This window comes from Cystoisospora suis, assembly GCF_002600585.1.
Source record: "Cystoisospora suis strain Wien I chromosome Unknown contig_510, whole genome shotgun sequence".
Taxonomy (NCBI): Eukaryota; Apicomplexa; class Conoidasida; order Eucoccidiorida; family Sarcocystidae; genus Cystoisospora; species Cystoisospora suis.
In genome coordinates, this window is record NW_027153311.1 from 52381 (window position 1) to 78502 (window position 26122).

At 51.1% G+C, this 26122-nt stretch overlaps 4 protein-coding genes across 4 annotated transcripts; 1 reads left to right on the top strand and 3 right to left on the bottom strand.

Moving 5' to 3' along the window:
* Window positions 1-305: 305 nt before the first annotated feature.
* CSUI_001305 (endonuclease exonuclease phosphatase family protein) lies at window positions 306-13221 on the bottom strand. The gene is made up of 5 exons (XM_068061511.1): window positions 8170-13221; window positions 5928-7576; window positions 4863-5100; window positions 4178-4357; window positions 306-3568 (listed from the first exon to the last, which is right to left on the bottom strand). Exons 1-5 carry the CDS (start codon window positions 12037-12039, stop codon window positions 3470-3472), a joined length of 6036 nt encoding a protein of 2011 aa, XP_067926511.1. The 5' UTR covers window positions 12040-13221; the 3' UTR covers window positions 306-3469.
* Window positions 13222-14347: 1126 nt separating this feature from the next.
* CSUI_001306 (cytidine and deoxycytidylate deaminase related protein) lies at window positions 14348-16786 on the bottom strand. The gene is made up of 8 exons (XM_068061512.1): window positions 16579-16786; window positions 16389-16459; window positions 16177-16233; window positions 16041-16087; window positions 15833-15888; window positions 15531-15730; window positions 15333-15419; window positions 14348-15106 (listed from the first exon to the last, which is right to left on the bottom strand). The coding sequence occupies exons 1-8, from the start codon at window positions 16640-16642 to the stop codon at window positions 15050-15052; spliced, it is 639 nt and encodes a 212-aa protein (XP_067926512.1). The 5' UTR covers window positions 16643-16786; the 3' UTR covers window positions 14348-15049.
* A 134-nt stretch (window positions 16787-16920) lies between these two features.
* Window positions 16921-17675, top strand: CSUI_001307 (uncharacterized protein). Its single transcript, XM_068061513.1, has 2 exons — window positions 16921-17078; window positions 17234-17675. Exons 1-2 carry the CDS (start codon window positions 17068-17070, stop codon window positions 17472-17474), a joined length of 252 nt encoding a protein of 83 aa, XP_067926513.1. The 5' UTR covers window positions 16921-17067; the 3' UTR covers window positions 17475-17675.
* Window positions 17676-17735: 60 nt separating this feature from the next.
* On the bottom strand, window positions 17736-26001 carry CSUI_001308 (uncharacterized protein). The gene is made up of 12 exons (XM_068061514.1): window positions 24043-26001; window positions 23803-23909; window positions 23200-23445; window positions 22559-22693; window positions 21989-22111; window positions 21468-21546; window positions 21110-21262; window positions 19236-20422; window positions 19027-19103; window positions 18736-18899; window positions 18488-18587; window positions 17736-18278 (listed from the first exon to the last, which is right to left on the bottom strand). Exons 1-11 carry the CDS (start codon window positions 25097-25099, stop codon window positions 18559-18561), a joined length of 3357 nt encoding a protein of 1118 aa, XP_067926514.1. The 5' UTR covers window positions 25100-26001; the 3' UTR covers window positions 17736-18278; window positions 18488-18558.
* Between the last annotated feature and the right edge of the window lie 121 nt (window positions 26002-26122).

The window sequence follows — 26122 nt, forward strand, 5'->3', positions numbered from 1 at the left end:
TGACGCAGATACTTGCGCGTTGAACAGCGTCCTTCCTTCAGGGAAATTACATGCAGTCTTCCGCCAATTGAGAGAGAATCGGCTCCCCTTGTCTCCGGCAGTCGTCAGTCGCACTGTGCTTGAGTGCTGAACCAGCTACTCATGAACGCTCGCCCGTTATGCTCTATGCGTTTCAGCCACTTCCTTTCTTCCACTGTTGTGGACGGTGTATGCCAGAGGACTAGAGTTTCCTCTCTTGTTTACTGGTTCCCCCCAGAATGATCTGATACTCACACCACTAGAAGACACATAGCGGCAGGAACAGGAGCCCACTAAGTCCTGCCCTACAGATCAAATTACACTTTGTATCTACTAGGAGCCAGGCCGGCAACGCGAACCCTGACTGAAACTGCACTATAGATACCTTACGCTAACTGCCTTCTGGTATAGAGGTATGCGCACGTAGACATGCACCGGCCTCCGTCGGATCATGATGTTAGTCACGATCGGAACCGAAGACTATAAAAACGATCGAAAGCCTTCCGATGATCTTTCGTGTTACTATGATCATAGTCATGATTCGAATGTTCTTGCTAGTGATAAAAATTTTCTGTTTCTGAGAAAGAAAAAGAATGGCAAAACGACAGGAACAGAGAAAAAGCCTTCACAACCTCCACCTTACGTTGTGATATCACACGACTACCCCCCGCATGATGATGATCCATGAGAACAAGCAGCCAACAAACACACACACATCTTTGCAAAGACTTTCACTGCAAAATCCTCAGTGGGGAGAACTTTCTTTATCCATCCATCCTTACCACTTCCTCCTCACCACCCCCGGATAACCATCACCACCACCACCGTCACTGCCACCTGTTTCTTCTAACTCTACAAGAAAAGCTTTCTTTAGATGGGTACAATGAATGATGAATGAATGTGGAATGTGAATAGTTGTGCAGTTTTGTATGCAAAGATGAGAATGAATGAATGAGCGAGCACCTTCCTTTGGATCATCATTTGAAGGCAAAGCTCCGAGAAGAAAACACACCAACCAACCAACCACCTCACCAGAGCAACCCCAGCGCAGCATTCTATCCACACCACTATGAATCAATCCTTCTCCATTTTCTCTGCTATTCCTATTCCTACAACAACTACTCCTATCTTCTTCTCACTTCTCTGTTGTTTTCCTTCCTCTTCCTCCTTTCCCTCCTTGTCTCTCTCACACACAATGCATACACTTGTGATGTATTTTCATACGTCATCCTCTTCGATTCGAGTAACTTCGTCAATGTATCGACACCCTGCCTTGATCTCAATCCCTCTCCCTCCTCATTCCCTCTCTGTCCACACTACTCTACGTACGTCTCAAATTCGCAGGGTTAGCTCTCTCCCTTCACGTCTTTTGCTCTCTTCTTCTCATCCCCGAAAGACAGGATGAAGACAAGAGAGCAACTCATACGAACATGAAGAAAACAATCATAAGGAATGCTGCGTCAGTTTATATGGTGGTGGTGGTGATGGTGGTCGTAATCGTCCTGATAATGATCCAAAGTGATGATGGGTGTGATGACGGCGAGAAGAAAACGAAAGAAGCAAGTGAAAACAAAAGGAAAGAATAAGGAGGACAACCACATCCCTGCTAGACTCATGCCCCTTCCCATTCCTTTCCCCTCCTCCTGTCCTTCCCTTAATGCGAAAGTCGGTTCGTGGCCATTGTATGGAAGTGTGTGTGGTGTTTCTTCTCGGAATGAAATGACGGTTTTGTAAAAAAGATGAGCTAACATAATAGGTAAGACTGATCTGATCGGTCGGAAGATGATGACAAGCAAAGCACACCTTATTCAAAATCCGTTTCATTCTTTGTGATCATGATGAGTTCTCAAAGAAAGGCGAAAGAAAGAATAACCTTCTAAAGGGGACGACAGATGGACGTCTCGATCTACCTATATATCTATCTATCCAGCTATCGATTCACCTACGTGCACGCTTATCCTTCTATCTCTTATGTAGGTGTCTCTCTCTATATGATGACGAATGAATGATGCTCGGATCAACGAATCAGGAAAACATAGGTGGAACACTGTATTATCTACAATACTATTATTCAAGAAGTATAAAAACATGCATACAATAGACCCCAACACCCACCTTGTCTACAGATCTGTCCCTACTGTCCCTCATTGTAAGAGAAGTAGTGAAACTGGCGTGTGTATATCAATCAGAATGTCTATACACCTGTCTCATATGATGATGATAGTGATGAACAAGACCGGCCAACTACATGTCAACCCTTACAACAACTACTACTACACACACAGATTAGTTGGTTCGGTGAATCACACGAAGAACATTCCGAAAGTCGATAGATACAATAGAGTGAACAACAACAACAACAAAGGAAGAGAATCAACCCAGAAAATCCCCACCCCCCTTATCCGACCAATACAGCGTCCGGCAGTCAGGCGGCACTCCCTCCCTCACTTACCCTTGTATAGGCATAGGTAGTTGTATATAAAGACAGACAAGAGGGGAAAGAAGAGGACAATCGTACGCTCACAACTGACTGACGGGTGGAGAGATATACATGTATTAGATGCACAGACAGACAGACAAGAGAGGAGAGCACAACTCGCACAGTTTTATCATCTCCGCCTGCCTACCTCTTTCATAAATACATACATACATGCATAACCATACACTGTCTCCTTTCTCATCACTATGATCAGGGTAAGAGGACGAACTATCCCCTCTCTCCGAGGACTATCCATAACAACAAACAGCAGCATCAGGTGTATTCATAACTGTTGTGACCGTAGACAAGACAGTGCACTGCCTATCATCAATAAGACTTCTTCTTCACACGGACATGAGGAACACGGAGAGACACACCCACACACAGCGCTCTCGACTGCTGTCTTGACTTCCTCGTCAGCTTGACTCCTCTCCGGCTCAAAAAGCGGCACCAAGTTTACTTGAAGCAGAGGACTTCTTACTATAGAGAAGACGAAGAAAGAGTTTTGTCTCTTGAACAGAAGTAAAGCCGATAACAAACACATACATCACTCCTCCTCAACACAGCACACAAAGATGTTGAGAAAGAGGAACTTCCACCCCTCCCTACTCTTTCCTTTCTCTCCCTCCTCAGCCTCAGCCTGTCTCATCTTCTTCTTTCATCCTGTGTATTCCTTCGTCATGACCAAGACGACAAAGACAGATTTAGGTCCGAATGAACATACAACAGACCCACGCAGGCAGGCAGGCACAAGCTCTAGTGAATCTGTTGTTATTCAATCTTAAGACACCGCACTACATGTATGAAGAAATGGTTTGTTTGTTGTGTTTCATTCGTCTTTTAGCCAATCGAAGCATCAGCCGAGTGGTAGAAACTTCTCATACTCGTTCCTCTCCTCCTCCTCCTCTCACCGTCTGTCTGGTGTCTTTGCCTTCTGCTGTATGCGACTTGTTGAAGGCCTCATTCATTCATTCACTCATGCCATTCAAATTCACATAGTAAGGGGATGTGATCGGAGGGCCGGACAGGACTTGGTAACGCTTGGTGGAGTAACTGCAGAGCACGAGCCTCCTGAGAAAATGAGAAAGATAGACGAAAAGACATCACACAGTTTACCTAAACACAAACATACCTATAAACATACGTATACATACCACCACCTGACAAAACCAACAACTGCTCGGACTGAGAAACGTGCAGAAACACACAATAGCTAGACATAGAGATATATATGAATATACTCCGCGCAGGACTTCCCCATATGAACTATGATGTCTGTCTGTATGTATACATTTCATATCCGTATGACAAAAGCATACATATCTCACATAAACAAACTCAATCTTTTGCTTCCCCTCTCTCTTCTTTCCAGCTGTCCCCTTCACTTCTTTTACTGAACAGCCTACACCCCATCCTCCGTTTGGTGTATCTAAAGTATATATATATATCACTCCAAGAGGATTTTACCACATGCTACAGTGTCTGGTTCAGAAAGAAGCAAAGATTGTAAAGAAGGCACGTGAAGAAGATGAGAGAAACGGATCTAGAACATCAGTCACACTGTCAGCCAGAAACCCTGATTCCTGTGTACGGAGGATCGCAATACCGCAACCATAGATTTATGGAAGAAGGAAGATGGAGGAAGACAAAGAGTAAACAGCGGGAAGGAGGAGACCATACCCTGAAAAGCTGTCTTGAATCAACGGGCTCGAGGATTTGACGAACTCGAAGAATCGTGTCCGTGTAGAAGAGATAGTCAAGACAACCTGTATAGGTGCTCGTATAGTTGGTGAACTCAGGCTCTGATAGCCGTAAACAGCAAAAATCATGAGGGTTTAAGCCCTCCTGTAACGCTTTACTCTGAAGATAAAGAAAACAGAGGGACATACAAAGGGCTACTAAAGAACACATGCAAATATAAACGTCCTTCGAAGAAGGAACGATGATTGACTCTATACAGTGTGAGAAAAGAACATCTCTGTCTACAGCACGCTGTAGAGACACATCGCAAAGCTGCTGTGACCACTACGGAGAATAAGAAATAGATCTTGATACATTACAGTAGAAAGAGGACAGATTTCGCGAATCATCTCGAAAGAAACAAACTCATACTTGACCTCATCCACACATGTTAAACATAACTATCGGGACATAGACAAATATGTTTGTATTTATGTATACACCAAATCTGTGTCTACCCATCAATCAGAATGATTTAGAAGAGAAGTTGATCTCAACAGATATTTGTAATACCGATGTAAGCAGTCCCACATGCAGAACCATATGTCTCTCTCTCTCCCTCTATATAGACATATATATATTCACCTGCTGTGGAACGAGTGTAGAATGGATATTCTTGACTTACCACAGCGTAAGCGGATTTGAGAGAGATGTGATGCCCTAGATTTAATTCGGAGAGAAGGCCATGCCGGTCGGATGTGAGATCGATGTGAAGTCTATCACATGTCCCCGTGACAACAAGCTGATATACAGCACTGTCAGGGGTGCTATTGAAATCTCCACATAAAACCACTGCAGGAGGTGGGCATGTCGACTCAAGATGAGGTGGTGGTCTAAAGGCCATCAAATACTTCTCTACCATGCTGAAAAGTATTCACACACAACACAAGCATACATATAAGAAACATCATCCATACGAACGACAGGAGCAGCCCCCTTCCTCTATCACATTCGACAATCCTTCTCTTTCACCCAAGATACGACACGATACTATTACTACTACTCCTACTCCTACGACCATTACTATATCACAATACAAGAAAAACCATCATGAAGGAGCGAAAGAGCGGACTGATTTACCAACAAACTCGCACCCCATGTCTGTATAGTGCATGCGCATGCGCTCAGGGCTTTCAACTTGAGCATATATGATAGGGGATGAACCTCCAGTCTATCTATCCTTGGACGAAGTGTATGTACAGCTGGTCCTATTTCGATTGCTGGAGACTCATCCATTCTCTTGTCTGCATGAAGTGTCGTTGTATCGTGCCAATACTTCAGTATGCTCGGAGCTAGTACACAACGTTGTTGAAAGATAGATACACATACACACATACATAAGCGTAGCTATATTAATAACTAACCAATGATATATCTGTTCTCCTTTCATCCCCCCCTGCCCTGAAGCTACCTTCACTTTCAGTTTACAGAAACTCGAAGAGTGATACACAAGACAATTTTGAGAAAGAGCACCCTACTAACTACTAGGTTCATCCGCTTTCGCTCCGCTCTCCTAGAGACGTCCCTTCTCTTCCCTCTGCCTTACAACTTTCTTTTTGTTTTCCCTCAGAACTTCTATCCGTAGGTATATAGCAAACACTAGAGGAAGAGACAGAACTTGATGAGGTTCCTTTTTTTTTGAGCTGTTTCCGTCTTCTCTTTTTCCTCTTTTGTCTTTCATCTATCTTACCTAACGAGCGTCTGAGCCTGCCAGATCTTGACGTCGTTAGCTTCAGGGTTGGCGACAATATGAGTGTTGGCAATCAGGACGAGTCGGCGCTTTGGAGGACCGTCCTCTGTATGATTCAAAGAAGCCGTCTCATCATCCACTTCCTCGACAGGCCCCATCATCTCCTCTCCCTCGACCCACTCTTGTTCCTGCTGTTCTTCTTCTTGATCACAAGAAGAATGTCGCTGATGATTCTCAACTCCCCCCGCCCTCTTACTACCCGTACTATGGTTAGTAGTATTCTGCGTAAGATTGTCCAGCTCTCCCTGTCCCATCTTGAAATCTTTTGAGTTCCTTCTCTTTGCTCTCTCTCCTTCTTCTTCCTTCTCACCACTGCTCTCCTTCTCTGTACTACTCTTAGTATGATTACTATTTGTACTCCTATCCGTCTGAGGATGATGATTCATCATAAGTGCTCCATCTTCATCGTCATCTTCATCATCCTCAACACTCTGAGTGGTATTCAAACTTCTCATGGTGACCTCTCCATTCTCCTGTGATGAGCACCTCCCCCCTTTACTACCACCATTATTACTGTCAGCATGATTCATCATTTGCTGGTCTCCTGATCCCCCCCCTCCTTCTCGTCCTCCAGCGACTTCTCCTCCACCTGCTCCTAGTCCTGCTATTCCTACAAGTTTTCCTATACCTACAAGTCCTCTATTGGCTTTGGCTCTCGTTATGGTTGTCGTCACTGTACGAGCCCTTGACAGGGGTGGTCTTGGTCCATCATCTACATGAAGAGGGCGGGGACTACCACCATATTGATGATCACTATCATCATCAGCAAAAAAACTCTCCGCTCCACGGCTCCCCGCCGCATGCCCAACCGAATCACAGCTACCTACTTTCTCTTTGATATGCCCATGAAAATCCTCTGATCCATATGGACTACTATGATGATTCTGACCTTCAGGAAGACCTGATGATACTGGTGACGCTGTCAATGAAGGGGATAAAGATGACGTGTCATTCAAGTAGATATCTCCATTCAGACTACTCGTATTCGACTTGGTTTGAATATCTCCATTATCTTCATCTTCACGACTATTATCAACATCACTACTCTCGTCCCGACCTGATTCATTCCCCACTTGCTGCTCCTGCTGTGTCTTTTCTTCTTCCGGATGCTGTGAATGGTTGAAGCATGAATCTTCCTCTCCTTCTCCACCACCATTCACCATGACGTCCCCACTAGGCTCCGCTGATGCTGAGACAGGAGAAACCGCTACACCATCGACACCCGAAGCACCTTCCTCGGCGGCATCTGCACGATAAAAATCCCCTTCGTTCTTGACCTCCAACAAGACTAAAAGGGCTACATTGTCTTTCAAGAGACGCTTCACAGCATGGTGCTGTAATTGCCGAGGAAGCTGCTCACGAGACGCTTGTTTGATGAGCTGACTGAACTCTAAGCCACACTGATCGATAACAGATAACTTCGATTTTCGATAAAAAGTCGCGCATCCATCCATCGTAAACTTCCCTCCGCTCTTCTTTCCGCTTCCACTCGTGAAAATCTCCATAGTCTTCTGTTTATATACCCCGGCGTATCCGTGTCTCTCCAACTCCGGTCGAAAGAAGTCTTCAAAATGTTCGCTCTGTACCTCCTGTATGTACAGGCGGCACATAGCCACACAGACATACACAACGCTTGTATGAGTCGGAATAACAATATATCTCTGTATATTCAATGGTAACGCCTCCCTACTACTCTGCGTCCTCTTTCCAGCATAACGCGACACCAACAAAACAAGATAACACACATAGACACCAGGTAAACATACACGTGTGACGACTTTGTATAAGCGATTTAGAACGATGAAAGATCGAGAGAGCGTACCTACCACGGACACGTTGTTCGGGTCCGAGACAATCCCTCATCCGTTCCCCTCTCATCGCGAGAAGCCCTGTAAGAGTAGTTATCATTTTCTCCTCGAACGATGAACCTGGTGAGCACGTGTACGTACAGGCGGAACCGGAACTCTCTAAATGAGACAATTACAGTGCGACTCAATAGAGTATCATGTAGCGAAGCTACACATGAAGATACCAGAAAACCAACTCACGAAATCTCACCCTTTCTCTCCGCTCACCCAAACTTCGTTTTGTTTCCCTCCTCTCTATCACGGGCCACAACAGATCCAGTAAACATTCCCTCCCCTCCCCCCGCCGAAGAAGTAGTAGCTAGGCCAATTCTTACCTGTAAGCAGACGACATCCGGATCCTGGCTGATGATTTCCTCAAGGATTCTTGCCCTACGGTAAGGCCAAGCCAGCATATAGGCATCACAATGTGGAAAGGCGTCTAGGGTTCCATATAGTTCAGCTAAGACATTCCACGTCATAACAGTAACACGAAATCGATTCGCATCCTCTGCTGACGGCTGCTGTCGTCGCCTCGTGGATGAACGACCTCCCTCCCGAACAGTTCGAGTGTAACTTCCATCATCTTTTGAAGTGTCTCTCTCCCCATCGTCGGTTCCTCGAGGCGTATCTCCCCCAGTACTACTTGCACAGCTGTCCTCCAGACTTAAACCATACGGACTATCTGTCTCCATGGAAATCGATGATCTCCTGCTTGTTTCACACACCAAGGAATCTGTCCTTTGTAGAGGTTGGAATTGGCCAAATGGAAACATATTGTGTGTATCCAACAGATCAAGATCGGGAATCTTTCCATTCGTAGTATGTAATGGGTAGAACGATGATGGACCCCCTAAGGCTCCTCCACCTCCTCCTGGGCTCGAAAGATGTGGTGGAGCTCCGGGATGCATCCCACCCCTTCCCGCCGCTCCTAACGGTACACCATACGTAGGCAGTAGATCATTCCCTGATAATGAGCCTGCGGAGATAAATGTAGAAAATGAAGTACTTGCTGCTGTTGGAAATCCTGATGGGGTTGATGAGGGAAGCATAGAAGTGAATGATCCAGCTCCTCCTGGGATCGATGCATTACGTGCTGACATCATTGTGCTGTCAGGAGGAAAGAAAGCTCCAGCATAAGCATGCGAAAGATGACAATTTCCTCTTCCTGCTGCTCCGGGATGAAAAGGATGGTGAGTACCGTCAGTACCCGGGACTCCATGCATACCACCAGCGTATCCCCCTACGACGTTATCCTCTAAGAGACCGGCAGTCTGAAGAGGGAAACAGAAGGGATCAGCCGGACCTCCTCCTCTTGCTGCTAACATGTGCGGATCCAACTGAGGATGATGACCACCCGGTGGACATCCAGCACCAGGATGCATGGACTGTAGAGCACCTGGTGGCAGCCCACACATTGTATGATGAGGTGGCTGCATGACAGGAACTTGAGGAGGGGGAGGAGCAGGCGGGACCGACTCTCGTCGTCTCCTCCATCGGCGTACAGGATTCACGGTCGGCACACAGCATCCAGTTGAAACTTGACGATAATGAGGAGGATCCAGAGGAAGAAGTAGAGTACTGGTTGCCCCCCAGACAATTTCCGCTGTCTCGAATGAATCAGTGATAAGATCAGCTAAGTCTGATGTATCTAGTAACTCCGTTAATGACACCACCTCACTCCTACTACTCCGGGTACTCGAATTTCCTCCATGTGGACTGCTTTCTGGGGCTGATGCTGCTGCGGCTGCACCCACAGGTGGGCCGGAGCCTTCATCCCTCGAGGAACAGGAACGGGCGTCCGTGTTAGAACCCGTGTGATTCACAGACTCTCCATTGTTAGTACGACGGTCTCCTCCTGGCACGGCTGGATTGGCGTTTGCGATGGATGAGTTCTTACTAGAAGAGGAAGAAGACGAAGAAGCAGCAGTGCTTTTCTCAGAGGATTTCGTGGCTGAGGAGGAATTCTCTACGCGACACTCACTAGCATCATCAGGCGTTGATATCCTCGATGTCACCCCATCATCACATGATGCAACTGCTGTGTCGTTGGAATCGTTCTGTCGAACCCCGTCTGAATCTCTCTCTGTTGAGGATTCTTGACCATCATCGTCCGCTCTCTGCTGCCCTCCAGACTTCCGACCCCCCTTTTCCCTCCGTTGTTCTGCTCGATGTAGTCGAAGGAGTCGCGACAGATTCGACCGGTCAACCAGGAGTGCCTCAAAACGAAGCTGATGCCCCACATCAGCCTTAGTCGGTGTGTAGTTCCGACTACTTGAAACAGGTTGCCATTGCTCTTCTTGCCCATCATCAGCGGCGACCAAACCTGCCTGTCTCAGCAAAGCTAAATGTTGTGTATCAAATTGCCTGTTAGCATCCAAGTCGTTCCAATCAAATGGACGGCATGGTACACCGTAAGTATGTGAATTTGGATGAGGGAGAATTGGGGCAAGTCCTCTTGTCCTATAAAACTTGTGCAACTGTTTGTAGCCCTTCCGAAAACAATCGTATGAACAAAAACACCTCAACGTGACAACGCACTGAAGACACGCTGTCCGTTGTGAGTGAAATGTACATACGGCTCTTGGGGGACCACGCATCCATCGAAAGAAGATGTGGGCTGACTTCCCGATCGGATTCTCTTCACACTGTTCGTCGTCGTCGAATACTCGACCTTCTTTGTTGCGTACAATAATAATCGGGTGGAGCTCACACCCTTCTACGGGAGTAATCGGGCCACCTTTATTCCCCGATGCTATCCACATGAGATCGCATCGCAGCAAGTGCGCACCTCCGTCCTTATCCTCAGCGCTCTCGCGCGGCAAGGTGATACAACTGGAAGACGGGGCTGCGGGTGGCGGGGACGATCGAGGTGAAGATGAGCTATCCTTTCCTCGGTCTCTCGTACACACTCGGTTCGCTCCAGCGCCCTTCCCTGTTGGACCTCCCGGAGTTCGGCTTCCTGCGCCTTCTTGACTTGTACTACTACTGCTACAACTATCCCGTGATTCAATGACTTGTCCACTCCCCTCCGGAGAACCTGATGCGGCAGTGATACTTTCCGTGCTCTCTCCTCCAGTCACCCCCACAGTGGCTGCACCTGCAGTGGCCATCGCTGCTACTCTGGGTACCGCTGGAGTTGTGCCCGTCACATCTGCTGACGGAGAAGGATCTTCAGTAGAAGCGCCTGCCGCATCTTCGGCTGAAGCGGGCCGAACAGAGTTAACTGGGGACGACCGACAGTAGAGAGCTGGACTAGTACCACATGACGAACTGACCACCGTGCTACCTCTGGAACTGCTTTCAGACGTCCGCTTCTGTGGAAAAGGAGTAACCGCCGCTGACCCGACAGACGGAGGCGGATCTGAGTTCTGCAAAACTGAAGTCGGTGGCCCTGATGGTATAGATCTCGTGTTACTGGCTGATGCCTGCGCACTTGCTACGGCGCTTTGCCGCCTCTGGGAGACGTTCTGTCCTACGGATGACGGCCCAACAGGATTTCTATGGGATTGAGAGGATGGATTACTGACAGGCCCTGTCCTACTGGTATTGTAGCCGTGAAAAAGCTGATGAGACTGCACCACAGAAGAAAGCGCAGCACTACCATCACACAACGGGCGGGTAGCCGCACTGTTTCCCCCCCCGGGCCGCCCGTACGCCGTGTGAGGGGCATGCATGTTGGTGCTTGTTCGGCCAGTGGGACACAAGGAATGCAGGCGCGGAGCGACAAACGCAGGCGTGGAACGAGATGTCGCGGGCCGAGGATGCCCCGAAGACGCTCCGGAGTTGATGGTGAGACCCGTGGCAGAGTCAGCGGGGTACGCACTGGGAGTGGAAGAAGATTGAGGCTGCTGCAGGAGCGTTACACACGGACGCTGGAAAGGCGGGGGAAAAGCGGAGGCAGTCATCGTGCTTGAGAACGAAGCATGCTTGGTTTCCGGTTTGGAATTGCGGGGCCCGCCCCGCCGCCCCGACGAGGACGCCTTAAGAGGACGGGCGGTCGGAAGGCATTCATCGGCTGGTCTTGTTACCGGACGGGGGTTGCCAGAACGAACTGCCGCTCGAGACACCGACGGTGAGTGTTCTCCAAAGGACAGCTTCCTGTTTGATAAGACCTGAGGATATACGGAAGAGGTAGCTGGAGGTTGATGTTGTGCCCGAGGAGGCGCAACAGGGCGCAGCACCGTCGAGGCCGCCACTGAGGGCATGACTGGACACAACCAGATGAGTTCCCACCCAGCCACATCTACCGAACTGCACAAAGTCAACGCATTATTTCGCTCGAAACTATGCCACAGAAATGACCGAAAGCCATTCCCTGCAAAACTGATTCAAGACGAAGAGCAGTCAACGGTACATCAACGCATGCCACAAAGTGACCTCGAAAGGCAAAGAGGCCGGCAAACGCACACAAGTCTGTCAAGGCCGCGTTCCGGAAGCAGTCCGACAAAAGGAAAAAGCGGTTCAGCAAGCTTTGCCTGAATGCTCCCCTACTAATCAAATTCCTCCTGTTCCCGGAATCCCCTGAAAAGACTCGGCCGAGGGATTCCAAACGGAAGAACCGAGTTTCCGGAAGCCGGGGAACTCCGCAGCTGCTGAGAAACTTCACCAGACCAAACACCAGTTGAAGAAGCTCACCCGCGGCCGCACTGCTACATCGCGAAGAGTCAAAGCCAGGAAAGAAACAGAGTTTGCTTTTCCGTCAATCATACAAGAAGCTGTTTTGTACGCATCTCGGCGGTGTGCCTGACCGAAAACAATGTCCCAGGAAAGCGTACGCTCGACCAGACAGATTGTGAACACGGCGAAGAAAGAGAAAGTTCAGTACATTGTCCCGCGAAGGTTTTCCTTTCCGAACAAACACCGGTACAGAATCCCCTGCGGTCAGCGCTGACAGGCGACAGAAAGCACGAAAGAGACGAGGCAGGACGCGCTTAAGAGAAAACAGAACTCTAGAGATTCAAAGAAAAAAAAGAGCGCATTAGAAAAATAGAACACGCGAGGCGCAAGCGAGCCTGGGAAAAGCCAGAATTGCAAAGTGAAAAGCGCGCGTAACAGGCAGCACATACCATTCAGACGCACAACGGCATAAACGCGGAAGAGAAAATGTCCGGCGCCTTCCGTCAGTCGGCGGTCGAGCTCCAGACAGGCAGGCTCAGCAGTCGAGGGAGGTTTGCAGTGGTCAAATGCTTGTGCCAGGATGATGAATGCTTCAAGAAACGACCACAAAAGACCAGCTTAGATGAAAATCGCTGCGCCTTCTTGAAGCGCCGCTGCTCGTACGGCGGCGGTGGTCTTGCCACGTGGTGCTACCGCATATCCGTCCTCCCTGGCTTGCTGTTGTGGCGTTGGTGCTGCCAAGGAGAGGAGGGAGCTGGGAGCATCGGCGCCTGAACGCATCAGGGAAACTCATCGTCACGGTTATACTGGTGCCCGGTTGAAAGCATGCCGGTCTGCGGCTAAGCACTAACACCACCCGGTTGCTCCGGGGTCGGGAGACATGGTTGATAGTACACCGGTCAACGATCGAACAGCTCACCGAATCCAATCCGGGAAAAATTGACTGGCAGCCTGCTGATTATATCGGAAGACAGTTCGGACACATCAGGAGCCAGAAAGGGAGCACGGGCCATCCATGAGAAGCCGTACAAGCTATGCGACACGATAAATTCACCCAAGGCACACCACGTCGCTTCACAGAGTGCTACCAGCAACAGGAGACGGACCGCCGTTTCTCACTACTTGCTCGTGCTGGCTTCGCGAGAGCTACGGTCAAGCAGCTATCTTCACAATCTCTTCCCAGTTTCTCTTTCCGCGACCACTGACAACCTTTGCGGGCCGCGACAGCACTACAACCTCTGCCAAGCGTGTCTCCGAAGCCAGGGAAAAACCGCGAGTGCGGTAGGAGGTAGGAGTGCCGACGTGTTGTGTGATGGCAAAGGCATAACGGCGAAGAGCGGACAGCCCTAGGGTTGTAAGCTGGGGATAGTCGGCACACGTAACTCGGGGTTCGAAGGCGTGTCCTTTCAACCAGCGCGGGGTCGGGTACTTCATGGGGAAACTGTTTGGGCTTAGCGCTGCGATGGACGATGTATCGCTGTGTTCGAGCAGAGGTGGGTTGAGTCGGTCAGAAAGGCCGGATGCGCAGTACCCCCCACACCTCAGTGATCAAGGGGTCTACGGGATTGCATTCTCATCTGACGTCAGCGGTCAGTCTTCATATACTATATCATGGGCATCGAGGGCCGGTCTACACTGGCCTGCTCAAAATGTGGGTATGGAGTCGGCGCGGCAAGCACACTCTCGATCCACCAGCCGCGAAAACCGGCGCACCACGGTGCCTGGACAGGTCCATGTTACACCATTTCATCTTACGCTCTGAGACTGTTCAAAACCGGTAACAATACACCCAGAACTCGGCATCGCATTGTCTGGCGAGGGAACCGTCGCTGCAGTAACACTGGCCGCTTCAGGTAACCTATCTCGCACACTAACAGCACCCGCATGTTTAGTTACCCGTGCAAGACCGAGTAGCGACCAATTTGTTGGTTCTTCTAGGCAGCGACGGCACGCCGCATACAGAGTCTGTTCGACAGATTGACTTTGTGCAGCTTCTTCATAATCTGCGGTGTCGTTTTTCTTCCGGGGCGTTAGGGTTTCCCCGAGAGTAAAAAGATCGAAGAGCAAGGACAGATTCCTCTTTCAGTATACCGGGGTGACACTGCAAACCGGTCCAGCACGTTGTCAGCTCCTTGTGCAAACTCAGCACAGAGCCGCACCCCCCGAACCGTTCGTTGCTACAGCCGTAAAAAACCCGCTTGAGGCCAATGAACTGAAGCGCGGCCGCACACATGATGCAGGGCTCGCACGTGACAAAAAGATCAACCGCAGACATCTCCAGTTTCATTTCATCAGCCGAGGTTGGAAGGTGCTCGGCAAGATATCTGTCTAGTGCTTCGCGCTCACAATGACGGGTGGCGTCCTTAGTCCTGTTTGTTGCATTGTGACCACGACTGACAATCCGACGACTCCGAGAGTCAACAAGGACGCATCCAACCGGCACCTCGCCTTCCTGTAATGCCAGCTCCGCCTGCTCAAGAGCTGCGCGCATGAAAGTCTCTCGTTCCTCTTCAGTGTACATTGCGGCAGTGACTGTCCCTCCTATCGGGCGGATTCCGCTAGAGACCTTAACGAAGAGTTCCGGGTCTACCGTGCTCATCAATTCTCCTTCGCTTCAGCGTCTATGCGATCGAATACAAACTCTCTGCCTGCTACCTGAGAGAGGGGGCCGTACGGCACAGTAGACACAGAAAATGACAGCATAAATGAACTCTGTCCTGAGTCAGACGTATCCCCGAAGAAGACCTTGTCTAAATCGTAGCTACGCTGCCGCTGAGCGACCTAATCTCTGGACTATCCATGGAAAGACAAGTAGTCCCCTCGAGAAATGCGCCGACAACCACTCCTTTTCACGTGAGGCTCTCGTGAAATCATGCCTTACTTTCATTACTCCGTCTCGTATTGTCAGTGTCCAGCAGGCTGGTCTCCCATCTGACGCGCGTTTCCCTGTCTCAGCCGGGCGCATCACCTATAAGATCAAGGAGCAGCAAAAACGCAGTTCGACCCGTGAACGTCTAGGGAGCGTCTTCAAATGGCGAAGTCCACAGTGTGGATCGGTAGCTCCGTGTCCGGCATCTACCTTCTCAAAAGATCCTAACACGAGCCCGTCCAGTGGATCGCCGGCGTCCCTGTCTGTCAGGTCGTCCAAGGCGGGGAGGACTCCCCTGCCAGCCCCCACAAGATATTGTACTTCCTCCTCGGAAAGGTAAACGCCGGCCGAATCCTGCTCCGGCGTCTCAAGAGGCTGATCCACGCAGGCGTCCTCAAAGTCGTCGTCCTCTGCAACAGAAACCAGAAGGGAGGCGCGACCGCCGAAGTCAGCACAACGGCCTTTGCTTGGTGTCTTCACCGCTAAGGAAGTGCATCGAGAGAAAGACTCACCCTCGGTACCTTGTGTGTTTCTGGTCCTCTTCGGCAAAGTGGGAGAGCACGGCAAGCTGAACGAGAGAAAAGGCAAGAGTGCACGGCCGAGGTCACAGTAAACTGCCTGGAGAGGCTTGCCGTCTTCCGAACGACTGACCGAGGCAGACCTCCAAGTGCCCTGGAACGTTACTGTTACAAAATCGCGAGGGAGCTTCGGCAGACTTACGAATTTCTGTTCTTGGACAGGTGCAAGTCACGGCGCCGTTCCTCAGCCTAAACACAGACACAGGCGCCGACTGTTGAGGTGTCGAGTCTAAGACCGATGTCGCGACCTCCAAGATGCCGGGGAACTTTGAGCTTACCCGAGGCGTGGGAGCAAGGGGATTGCCGAGCTGCCGCCTGATCTGTTGCTTCCATGCCTGGGGTAAGATAGACAGGACATTCTCGCACTAGCATCCCTGCATGCTGCAGGCTTCTGAAAGGACACGGTGCGCCACCATTCAAAATATCAGGCACCGCAAATCGACAAAACCGCAAGCTGAGCGTTCCTCGAGCTGCCAACGGTCTCTCTTACTCGGGAAAATGCTTCAGCTGTCTCCCTGTCAATGACAGTGAAGTTGTCCCCTCGCAGCTTCTGGAATACTCCTGCGATACACGCAGTACAGAACGAGTGGGGTGCCGATGGGATCAAAGCAACAGTGGTCAGCTTGGTTCTGAATCTGCCGACAAAACGTGGGTCGTTACGAATGCAGCCTGGGACTCACGGTCGACGATTTTGAAGTACACGGCCTCTATTCGAGACGTTGGCTCAGCGTCGAGCAAGCTCATTTTCCGAGAGATGATCCTCCCGCTCTAAGCTGACCACATGACCGCAGTCTCTAGGTATGCTTCCTGGTTTGCATATTTCTGGTACGGGCCGTTTAACCGTCCAGTTCCGAGAAACGCTTTCTTGTCAAGAATCCGTGCTTCTTCCGGTATTACAGCGGCTGGAAGCATGCAACGTCCCCGCATGCATGGTTCCGCAAATTCAGACTCGGAAAGAGAGTTGAACGCCTAATAAATGTATATGGTTGCACGTGAGACTAATTCTCTTGTCCACAGTCGCTGATTGCGTGCTTTTCGCTAGGGCACAGGGCCCTAGACTCGTTAGCTTTTCGTGCGAGGAAACAGGTTCGCAGGCTGCGACTGCAAGCAGGTGCTCCCAATTCTAACGCCCTTCAGTAGTAGTTTGTGGCCACAGATGTAAGCTCCAAATGCGCCCAAGGTAAGAGCGGTGTGCGCTATCAAACACGGACATCAAATTAGAACGCTAGTTTGGTCTTTGGTTCCTGGCAAGGCTCGCTGGTGGTCGTCCGTTGTGACCCGCTCGCACGCTGTACTTACACTTCGCCGTACGCACTGTCATTGCATCATGCGCAGCGTCCCGCTGAGATTTCCTGTAGAATTACGGAGGCCAACACTGTCCCCCCAGTCGAGCATCGAGCAGGCCTCATTTTTGCCTTCCGCACCATACTGCAGCCATGGCAGAAGTCAGGAGGGGTCCCGCCTCTGGTCCTCCACGGACCAAGAAATCGGCCGAGGACGAAGAAGACACATACCGAAGTGCGTAAGACTCTTGCCCTGTTGCCGGCTGCTGTTGTCGCACGAGTGTCCCCCTTAGGCGCGGTACGCGACATCGAGTGTGTTGCCACGTGAAAGTGGCGATTCCAAGCATTCGTCGATCAATTGCGTATCGCGGGTTCTCAGGCCTTTGTATTAACCTTCTTCTCTGCCGTCAGCTCGATAGTTTTTCTGCTTGTCATCATCATGAACTGGAACAAACCCTGCGACGTCCCGCTTAGTGAGTTTGACGTGCTGCCCTTCGTTATGTCATCCCGCCTGACCAGAACATCAGTTGGCTGGATGCTCGGAGCTGTCGCCCTGGTACGTTACGGTGTGAGCATATTCGACGTCTAAGGTCACCTGCGACCCCAAAACAGGGCCTCCCCGCTACTTACATCTCCCATCAAATAACAGAGCGAAGAGGACTGATACTCGCAGTAGGTCTTTGGCTACAGTTGTCATACCCGGTCAGCCAGTAACTTAGTGACTTGCAGACATGGTTCGAAGCAGCACTCCTACTATTTGGCTTCGTTTGGATGGCGATCGGGACAGTAGAGGTACGATATGGCACTGCTTAAAAGAGACATGCAGTTACTCCATGCGTTTTCTAGATAAACCTGTCAACGACGTGTGAAACCACGAACCCCATAGTATGGTGGACCGTCTTCGTTTCAGTAAGATTTTGATTATGCCAAAAGGCCAGCTGAGAAATGCACAGACGGGCTGATCAGGTGACGTTCTTCTGGGGATGCGCCGTGGGAGGCATTTTTTTCATGCTTGTCATCGTGCTCATCCCCATGTTTACTAGAGGAGGGGCTCCGGGGTTCGTATGATAAAATGTCCCGTCTGCAACCAGAGCGTCCTACTCACAGTCACCAGCACAACAATCCTTTCAACACCGAGCTGTGTGCTCCGTTTGCGAAATGTTGGTATGCGATTTCGGAGCTCCGCGAGCACGTTGGGGCTAGCTCAACCCGGTATTCTCACTCACTATACGAGCCATAAAACAATTCTCCAACTGTTTCACAACAGCCCAGCTGGAAAGCGGGTTGAGTCATCTTTTGAACTCACGATCGCGTGGGTCCGTGATACTGAGAAGAACGTCTCCGCAGAGCAGTGATGCCCTTCGCCCGTTTCCGTCGCTAGCGCAGGGGCAGGTCGACAAGTTCGCCTGAAAGCAAAAATTGCTTCAAGCTTTCAAAAGTCATCATGTCGGTGCCGAAGCGGATCCGCTTGAGAAAGAACAGACTGTTGTTCGGGCCAGCCGCGGGAAAAACTAGGCGGTAGCCCTGGCAAGGGGGGGGTGCCGCTGAACTCACCGTCAACATGTAGGCACCTTCTCGGAGTAAAGATAAGAAGTGCGCGCCTGTCAAAGAGTATAGTCTCTCTGCACTTTCTGATAGCAACCGCTGCAGCTTCAAAGGAGGAAAAGCGGAGGACGAACAGTCCATCATTGTGGATGGCAAGCCGATTCATCAGCACCCTGCAGCCAGACAAGTTGACAAACCTCACGGAAAACTTTCCACGAGAGCAGGATTGCCACCAAGACAAAAACAACCGCAAAAAGCCTGAGCACGGATCTCAGCGCGTTGTACCGGAAGTCAGCTCACTTTTTGAGAACAACATTCGCGGCGTCTTGGTCACGCCTAAGAACTGGGAAGACGTCCGCGACGTCGGGTCTCCGAACCTATGACCATGTTAGCACACCCAACAGAAACACGGAGGCAAAGCTCTACATAGTAGAGAATCAAGTGTGCCAAACACTCCTGTGCGTAGACGCTGCAGCGTTTCGGCGTAAAGGCATCAGTTCCAGCCTCACCTCAGCCAAGTCGGCCCAGTCCTGGGGGAAGAACGTTTCTTCGTTCAAGTCACCTGTGGCGCTAATTCTTGTGAAAAATACATTTTCACCGGAAGAGGAGCTGTCCTCTTCTTTCTCTGAGTGACCTGGTGCCGACTCCGGGCACAAAGACGGCATCGGCGACAATGGGGGTGTGGTGGACGGCAGTACGCAGTCCTGTCTTGTGTCCTTTTCCGCAGAGGTCAAAAGCTGGGAGAAAGGCTCCTGGAGCACAAAGTTGCTCGCGGAGTGTTTGGAAGAAAAATCTCGACTACCCGAGCCTTCGCGTGCGCAACCCTTGCCGCAGTCCGCAGAGAGAGGTTCTGATGTTGAATCGCGGTGCGTCATGACAGTGTGATTGCTGCGGGCTGGAATTGAGTTTTCATTCGGACTTCGGGCATCCCCGCGACCAAGAGACTCTGTCTCTGCGTCTGGAGCCACTGGTCGCTCCCCTGCAGCTGCCGGCCCATCTGAGGGTGCAGACAAAAAAGAATCTTTTCCCTCAGGGCCGCGCTGCCACCGACATCCGCTGCGAGATTTGTCGCGGGGCCCGCGACCGCATTCTATGACTTCACGTGCTCTGACACGAAGATCTGGGCCAGCTTCAGATGCCGTGGATGACAGAAATGAACTCCGCACGGTGCTTATACTTTCTGACGTGCTTGGCATTGGACCCTCATCGGACTCACTGACGACCGGAGAGGCGGACAAACTCTGATCCATCAGGGCTGTATGAGATTCCTCGAGGACACATGTAACAGCACCGTCTGCCGGAAGACGCACTCGCTTCATCTGCTCGCCTTGGACATACTGCCGCCGGGGCAGCAGGCTCTCTTCCTCCCTGGCTCCGCAGTCTGTTGCATCCCGGCTCTCTGCTTGAGGCGGCAGTGGAATCAGGGCTTCCAGACTGGGCTGGTCGTCTGGCCCAAAAACAGATGCGAGGATATGAGGAGCTACGCAGTCGCCACAGGCTGCCGTATGTGCCGGCGCCCCTTCAATTCCCGTCGGCATCACGAAGTAAGGCCTTGACCTGTCTGACCTGGCTTCCACAACAACATTGCTGTATCCATAAATTTGCGGATTGGTCATCGTGATTCTGCAGACGCTTACAGGCGTTGAAGACGCTGGCCGGTCGCTCACAAGAGCGTACACAAGAATACGAGCAATTTCTGCGGAGACAAAAGCAAGCCAGCCAGTGTACGAGGCAGTCCCGATTTCTTGCCCACAAGGTTTTCGGATGTTTCTCAACACGGAAAGACCAGGGCGATGCAGCCGCCTGGTGCCTGGGATCAAACAGTACGCGGACACTGCCGATGCCATTTTCAACTAGAGCATCACTCGGTCCAACCGAGCTCCTATTGCCAACTGAGCAATCACTTCTACCAGGGACATACAGAAACCTGAAAAGCCTCAGAACGCCTCTCTGCATTCTTGCGCTCATCGCAACAACACAATAGTAGATTACGAGGCACTGACAATATGCCCCCTGTGTGCTCCACGGCGGGTCAGCCGAACGGCGTTGACAGCTACAAACCAACAAGGAACACAAACAACAGCCGATAGATATCGAACTTGCACTGAAGAAGTGAAAATCTTTCCTGCCTCCTGTGACTGACCGACAATGAGCTGGTCCATCCGGTGGGGAGTCCAGAGCGAAGCTACGTCTCTGCAGGGCTAGCTGCAAACTGCTTGCTTGTAAAAACCTCCTCGTTCCTTGCTGGGACTGTTTTTTATCACTTCCGTTCTCCTTTAGCCTCCATGACACCGGCTCAGTGCCTGGGCTGACCCAACTACTGCGGTACTGGACAAACTTCTCGACAACGGCTGGCCGAACCGCCCAAGTGCGAGTCACGTACCATCAGCAGCAAGAGCAAAAGGCAGATTGCTGGCGACCAAAGTGTTCTTGTCTGCTGCGTCTTCCACATAGAGAAGCCGGTCAATGCAAGGCACTCCGAACACCCGTAGATAAGTGCTACAAGCTCTCCGTTTAGCCTCTGCCGTATCAAACTCTGACAGTAGCATGCACAAACGCAACTCAGTCGTGCAAACTTGAGACACCGGCAACAGCGTCTGTACGGAGAGCGATAGCCACTGCAAAGAGCATCAGCCAAGGGAGAGAAGACTGCGCTTCGAAACTCACGCAACTGGCATTCCTCAACCGCACGCTGACTGGAGATGACATACTTCGTATCAAGCCAACGCGGAACAGCTTACCTGCAATGGCGAAGATGGGAGAGAATCGGTTACTAAGCTTATCAGATAAAGCCTTCGCGCCGCGCTTCTGGACGGAAGCCTGTAAACACGCCGGCCAGCGTTTGCCATGTCAGTGTAAGACGGATTCGGGAAGAAAGATCTTGAAAGGAGATGCCCCGTAGAGACCAAGCTACGGGCCGGACTCGCGTGTAAAGTGAGTCTACAACACGTGAAATAGAAGGCCCTCCTGGCTGCCCTGGAGTGTTAAACTGACATTCCCTGGTGCAATGTGAGGTATCTTCGACGGCTTTCGGGCAAGTCGGGAGACATGCGGGAGAAGCTGCTTCCCAGTCTTGGGAAAAGAATTCCACATTCGATCCGGCGGCGAACAACACTTGCGTACACAGAAGTGACCGTCCAGCTCCGGAAGGTTACGTGATGAGACAGTTCCTCGAAATCCGCGTCCTTTACTCTACTTGCACGTGACCACCCCGCAGCGGAGAGAGAATGAAGGCGTGGTGGGCTCCACCGGGTAGACGCACGTCGCCCCCGAGTTCCATCATAGCACTAGCTGATGAGAATCTTACGTCTTCTCGCTCGTCGACAGTCCGTAGCCTGTCATCAAAAATTTCCAGATTGACAATCTTCCCGCAGCCGCTGAACGCCTGCGCGGACCAGCCAAGCAAATCCCATGCCATTGCGGAGAAACCGACCTTGAGGTCCCGGCTGACTTTGCGCTGACTGTACACACTGGCGGGGTCCAAGACAGCGTATTGAAGGGGCTTGTACAGCTGTTGCACGAGGTGATGCTGAGTGCGTACAGTCGGACAGTGGCTCGCAGTTCGAAAGAGGCTCAGTTGAGGCTAATTTCTTGCAGAGACAGATACGTCACGTGTAAACGCCACGCAGAGGAATCAGTACGGCGTGTGTAGCTGGAGAGCGAACATGTATTGTGAAGTCGAAGTAGCGAAGATCGTAGCTGCAAATCGGGCTCCCTAGGCTTCTGTTGCCCATCTTGACCGGGCGACACATCAACCTCGCAAGGCCACGCATTCATACAGTGAGAATGACCCCTCCGCACCGCATCAAACCTAACACCTGTCCTGACGTACCTCCTTGATGGCCTTCCGTATTGTCTTTCGAGGGCCCTGGGGAATATTGGATATGAACACGAGACGTTCTGTAGTACTGCGGGCTGCCGGAATGGAGGGGTCTTGGAGATCAACGATGAACTCCCCTACGCGCTTCTGTAAGGAGCAAACGAGAACAAAGGACGGTTCTTCTGAGGCGTATACCAACTGTACACTGTAAATCAATAAAGAGTTGCATCCACAAGGTACAGAATTACAAGGAGCTTGATAACACAGCCGTGCAGGGGGAGACGGAAGTCCTGTAGCGCAACCACAAGAGAGAACAACTTGAAAGCTGGTCAGGAACCCCTGACTGTACTGTATAACATGGCTCCTGCTACTCCCCTGTCGTCAGGCGTGATCCTTCACCAGGGAGATCACGCGCCACCAGCTTGGAGGAGCCGGAAACCCCGTTCACCACGCAGCTGCACACAGCTTGGACAAATGGACTGCGTGTGTCGGACCCGGGCAAATACTGGACGGACTTCTGAAACAGAACAGAATCCTTACATTGGATAGCACTGACGAGGTCAATCAAAAGAAGTTCAATACACTTTTGTCCCGCTCACTTGTCTTCAGCCTCACAACACGAGAAAGGGTCAAACAGACGAAAAAGTCCTTACGTCCTGCATGCGCGTCGGCGGCGGGGGTCTTCGCGCAACATGGCGCAGTAGACCGTGGGCGGTAGCGGCCACCCCCGTATCTTGTACATTGCACAGAGCCTCATAATCCTCGTCGTTGCGCGGCTTAATCTCCGCCTTTTTCTTCACTTGCATTGTCGTCTCTCGAGTCCTTCTAGTGAAATATCGGGCCGCAGAAGTGTAGTCTGAAAGACGGGACTGAGGCACAGTCTCCTGAAGCTCGTCTGACTGACAGATCACAACACAACTTTAAGTAGCCTTGGATACGGAGAAAGACCTGGCAATCGAAAAAACTACCGGCTCTGAAGGCGTGAACAGAGGGTGGAGACCCGGCGGAAGAAGAGAAAATTAAACACAAACGCGTAAGACGCAGGAAGATTCTCCCGTCCGCCAGCATTCACTACGAGCATAGAGACAGCCAAGACGTGTCCGATGAAGGGACTCGCACCTAGCACGAACACAGCAGCTACGAATACATCCCAACAGACACAGAATGGCACATAGAGGAGAAAAAACTCATGGGGCAAGTGCGGGCTCTGGGAGGAGGGACTGCCATCAGCCCCGGCAATCGGAAGGTCATCCTACCGGATGATTCCGTGAGCGTGCAAGCTTCGCCAGTCGGTGAAAATGGCCGGGATTGATGGCATCGATGCACCGGGACAGGTGACCTGCTATAACCTCTTGATAAGGAGCTGTGCACATAACAAATGAGAACAATGCAGGCAGCGACCTAGTCAGCATCCCCGTTCTGCCTCAATGCTCCTGTTGCATCCACTGAACAACGTTGGAGAATGTACACACGTTCTCTTGGGATCAGTTGAATACCTGGGATAATCTTCTTGATTGCTTTGATAGCAGACTCTTTACTGCCGGGCTTTTTCTGCTTCAGGTTATGGTACTCGAATAAACGGATCGCAACCCGCCTTAGCTTTGTCTCATCATCGAGAACTTCTGCGCATGCCCGCACAAGCTGCGAGATGCTGTATCCGCACGCATACTCTTCCTTTCTCATCAAGGAAGGAGACGCAGTTGAAAAAGATGAAGAGGGCCCAGAAGAAGACCACGGAGAGGGACTGTACACTTCTGCTCTCAGAGTAGAAACCGAAGCAAAAGTCCTTTTTAGTTTTGATCGGTGGTGCCCCCCAGAAGAATCTAGAGAACGGGAAGGACAAAAGCGCGAGGCCTTCACCTCGCTGAAAAACGGAAACAATTGTTCTGTGTGAGGCGCACCTAGCAGTTGGCCGAGATGTCTGGACCGAGTACATGAGACGGAGTCCGAAAGAATGGAGAAAGGAGCAGATGGCCGCTCTCGCTGTCCAACTGATACGTGAGATACCTGTCTCCGGGGCCCGCTTTCTCGAGTTGAAACGAGACGCCTACAGGAAAACCTCTGTCCTGCAGGATGACGTCCCTTCAATCGGAGAATGTTGAGTTCGCCCGCACCATAGACGCCACGTGAATACAGGCAGCACCAGGTGGGAAGGTACGCTGCGCTAAGCTCTGGAGAACAGGCTCGGAACCGCTGAGAGGCAGCTTCAGAACATGAGGAAGAATCACACTTCGGCCCAAAGGGGGATTGCACGCGTCTTGCCGCCGTGTGCAGCGTCGAGTTCAGGCTGGACAAAGGCGGCCTTAGCTCGAGTGAAGGAAGTGACAACCAAACAGTCCTTCCAAACAGTTGACCTGGAAAGTATGGAAAAGAAGTCTCAGAAGTCAGACAGGGACTGTGCTCTGTGTAATGGACTTCTCCGTGTACGGACGATCTTCGTCGCCTTCGCAATTTTGTAGGCTGCCTAGAAAAAGCCCGCCTTCCTTTACACGGCGCGAGTCCGCGTACACACTGGGAGAGTCTCTCGCTACACGGTTTCGAACAGAGCTGCATTTCTGATACACTGAGAGATGACGGACAAAAGGGCGCTTCTGGGAAGAAACAATATCTTGATCATATTGACGCAAGCTCTTCGCACCGTCGGGGACCTAGAAGAGCACAGAGAGGTTCGGCACTCCAGCGCGGCAAACTGGGATCGGAGAGAAGAAGACAGCGGTGACCGAGTGCAGTCCTGCTGACCGCCCTAAACTGTGCAGGGTGTATAGGATATGACCCGAGCGCTGACAATGTGTCAGACCACCACGCGGGTTTTCACGAAGCCGAGCACGGTGCAGCAACCAATTTCAGCACCACCATGATCATGAATGCTTCTGTCCTGCGTCGTCAGCCCCTCTGCAACATACACCAGTGGGCGGAGTGGCGCGTAAGGCGGTGAAATGACCCTGTGTGGGCATTCCTGGACTGGAAAAGCGCTCTACACCCACACAACCGATGCTCAAAAGAGAGAGTTCCAGTAGCGGCTCGAGAGCGGTGTGGCAAAGTGACGCACTGCACGGCCTGCTAGCACCCAAATCCTGAAGCTAGGCCAAACGACGTCGCACTGGAAGGAACAGCGAAGAAAAAATGCGGAACGGTCCACGCAGACCAAAGAGGGAAGGTTGCATCCAGCCGTGGAATAACGACGCCAGGTACAGGCTCGTAACACAGAGGCAGCACGAAACGGCAAAAAACAGAGGCCGGGCACAGGGCCGGAAAAGGGACGCTGGATACAGAGGCAGAATACAAGGCTCGAATGCACAGCTATGCTAAGCAGGAGCCGGACTGCGGGTCACCTCGTGGTTGCAAGGGTGCAAGCAGGAACACGAGCTCAGCAACACCTTTCCAGATGACCCTTGAAACTCGTTAGGCTGGAGGAGCAGCACGAACTGAAAACCTCGAGTCGAAATCAATTACGTCACCGAATCTTACTGTGTCACCTTGGCGAGCAGGAGACCGAGACTGTGTTTCACGGTTCTACTCGCTGAGGTTTGAGACGGCACACCTGCATGCAACACAGTTACCAATGCATGCATCCAG